Source organism: Gavialis gangeticus, unplaced genomic scaffold, assembly GCF_001723915.1.
Source record: "Gavialis gangeticus isolate Ggan-Ray unplaced genomic scaffold, GavGan_comp1, whole genome shotgun sequence".
Classification (NCBI taxonomy): domain Eukaryota; kingdom Metazoa; phylum Chordata; order Crocodylia; family Gavialidae; genus Gavialis; species Gavialis gangeticus.
Genome location: NW_017729006.1, coordinates 47101092 through 47103704, shown reverse-complemented (window position 1 = coordinate 47103704; position 2613 = coordinate 47101092). Strand labels below are relative to the sequence as shown.

Here is a 2613-nt window from a genome sequence, read left to right as displayed (position 1 = left end):
CAGTTCTGTTACATTATGAAAGATCTTACACTTTGAGGTACTAGTCAATAATGGAGGAAACAGGCAGGGAAGCAGTTGCAACAGCTGTACAGAGAGTAGCTGGAATGCTTCAGCGTCCTGACCAATTGGATAAAGTGGAGCAGTATCGCAGGAGGGAGGCTCGTAAGAAGGCTTCAGTAGAAGCTCGATTAAAGGTACAAAATTAATGAAACTCGGCAGTAACAAAGTGCTGAATTAAGCAGTGTAAGTGTGTGCGAGGTTTAATTTTAGAGCTTTTTGTAAGCCTTTGCTCAGTAAAATCAGCATTCCAAAAAAACCCAGTTGTATGTTCAAAAGCAGTGGTTCTCAACCTTTATGCTCAAGGTACCCCTCAGAAAATGCCAGTCCTTCACTTTCATTTGTTTATTGCCTGTGGAAAAATAATAGAGCAATTCTTGTGTTTCAAAGAAGTCAGAAAGACCACAAGATCAGAATTTTTTTGATGCTATGAATTCCTATTTGACATCTCTGGGTTTGTCTTGTAATTCACATGTAGATGTTTGCATGCACCTAGCAGTGTTAACACTGCAACACCCTTAAAAGGATCTTGCGGCACCCTATGGTTCTGTGGTTGAGAACTGCTGCTCTAAAGTGTGGTATATTGCCTTGAATATGGTAAGTAATTTTGTTCCTAGATAATCAAACTTTCCAAATATACCTACTCCTCAGCTGCACATTTTGTCCTGCTCCTTATGCAATTTAACCTGTTAACAAAAATGCCTGAATTGCAGTCATTAACAATTAATTTTTTAACTTGACAATTTATTTTCAAAAACATCCATATTGAAAACTTCACCTAGCTATTGATATTTACGTTGGTTTACAGAGGATATCTCTATCATCTAATGTGTTGTGTGTAATTTGGGAAGAATACTAGGTCCTGACTGAAACTGGACATATCTTCAGATATTTCTTTGCATATTTCTTCCCCAGTACAGTCTGGTTTCATTTTTATTATTTTAGTGTTTACTTACATACCAACAATTCAGTTTAAACTTACTTGAAACTACAGATTTGTGGTGTGGGTAGCCAAATGTCTCCATCTGACAACAGACGTTTAGGTTGAGTACCAAATACTAGGGGTGCACCGGTAAAGATTTTTTTGGGCCAATACCTCTAGTGCACCTCTAGTTTTAAAGATTGTGTGTAAAGTCACCTGGTGCCTCAAACTGTTTTTTCCTGCTGATCCAGATCATCCAGCAGGGCTTGACACACATGATACTATTGCTTGAGTGGCTGGACATATTTTGTTCTAATGGGTTGCACTCTCTACCTCTTTCTGTCTCTGCCCAGTTGGGTAAGTGCGTTGAAACTGTTGGAGTTAGGCATGTTCTGACCTCCTTTCTTACTCTGATATAAATTCTTGAAAATGAACTACACACATCACATCTTGGATACAGATCGAATATTCATATAATGCATCTATCATATCCCATCATCACAGAAAGTACACTTTTCTTCCCAAAATCTGGGTAGGTTTCTCACTCCTCCCACTTTTTTCTGAGGTCAAGGAAAAAAGCCACTTGTGAGAGTTCCTTCTGCTCTGTACTCCTACACTGCTTCTGCAGTGAGAAACAGAGTGCTAGGAAAAGGCTTTCAAGCAAAAATTCTGGTAGGTGATATTTATTGGGCCAGTTATATAGCTGGGAGGGATGTAAACAGGCTTTTGGGTATGAAGTACAAATTGCTTATTTGTATGTTAGTTTTTATCAACCTAGTATATTACATTTCCCCAGTGTCCTGAACTTCCTTTAATGTCCCAGGCTGAGGGACATTGTTTCATATATTTAATTGATTCATCATGTGCTGACTTCTAACAGTTTCTGACTGTATGGCTTCAAATAAATCCATCAAAGACACAGAAAAGGTTTGTTTTTTGCCAATAAGTCCAGTTCTTGAAACTGCAATGGAAAAATTTAATTGTCTCTATCCTTCATGATGGCTTAGGTTTAGCTCTTATACTGGAAACATTTAGATCTTCTGTTTCACAGTCCTTATGTTGTTGAATGATGAGAAGCATTGGGTTCATGTTTCTGTCCTGTTCCATGGAGAGTTCTGGCTCTCTAGCTTCTTTCTATTTTGTTTTCCCAGCACATTGGCACCACAATAATGCCTTTCTTGACATGTCTAGACCATCAAAGGACCTTCCTAGGGAGCATCACAGTGAAGCACACCACGTTAGTACATCAGACCCTATACCAAAGGACCAACCTATAGTGTGGTAGAAGTTCACAGCACAGTGGTGCCTTAAATCTCACTGAGTGGATGAGGGGCAAAAACTGCAGCATTAATTGCCTTGTAGCCATTCAGCTGTTGGAGGGGGAGGAGGTGCGCAACAAGAGAGCACGATTAAAGGTACTGATGCACTGCAAACTTCCACTTCAATTTAGGTAAGTCCCTACCTAAATGAAATGGATGTGGTGTACCTCCTTTGGTAGGGTGCTAGGCATGCTCTGGTAAAAGTATAGAGTGCACTTGCTGTACTTAGTTTGGGTGCTTCTGGGCCCAGCCTTTGACACTTGTGTCATTCTCTAGCCCTCTTCCTTCCAGCACTACTTCTCTTTTTTTTTCAGT

The 2613-nt window shown here is 39.8% G+C and overlaps 1 protein-coding gene across 1 annotated transcript in view; it reads left to right on the top strand.

Annotated features, from left to right (window-relative positions):
• Positions 1-2613, top strand: part of EXOC3 (exocyst complex component 3) — a 47741-nt gene continuing 45128 nt past the window's right edge. The window contains exon 1 of the mRNA XM_019509178.1: positions 1-194. Coding sequence (XP_019364723.1) covers positions 51-194 — 144 coding nt within the window. The 5' untranslated portion in view covers positions 1-50. The remainder of the gene's footprint in view (positions 195-2613) is intronic.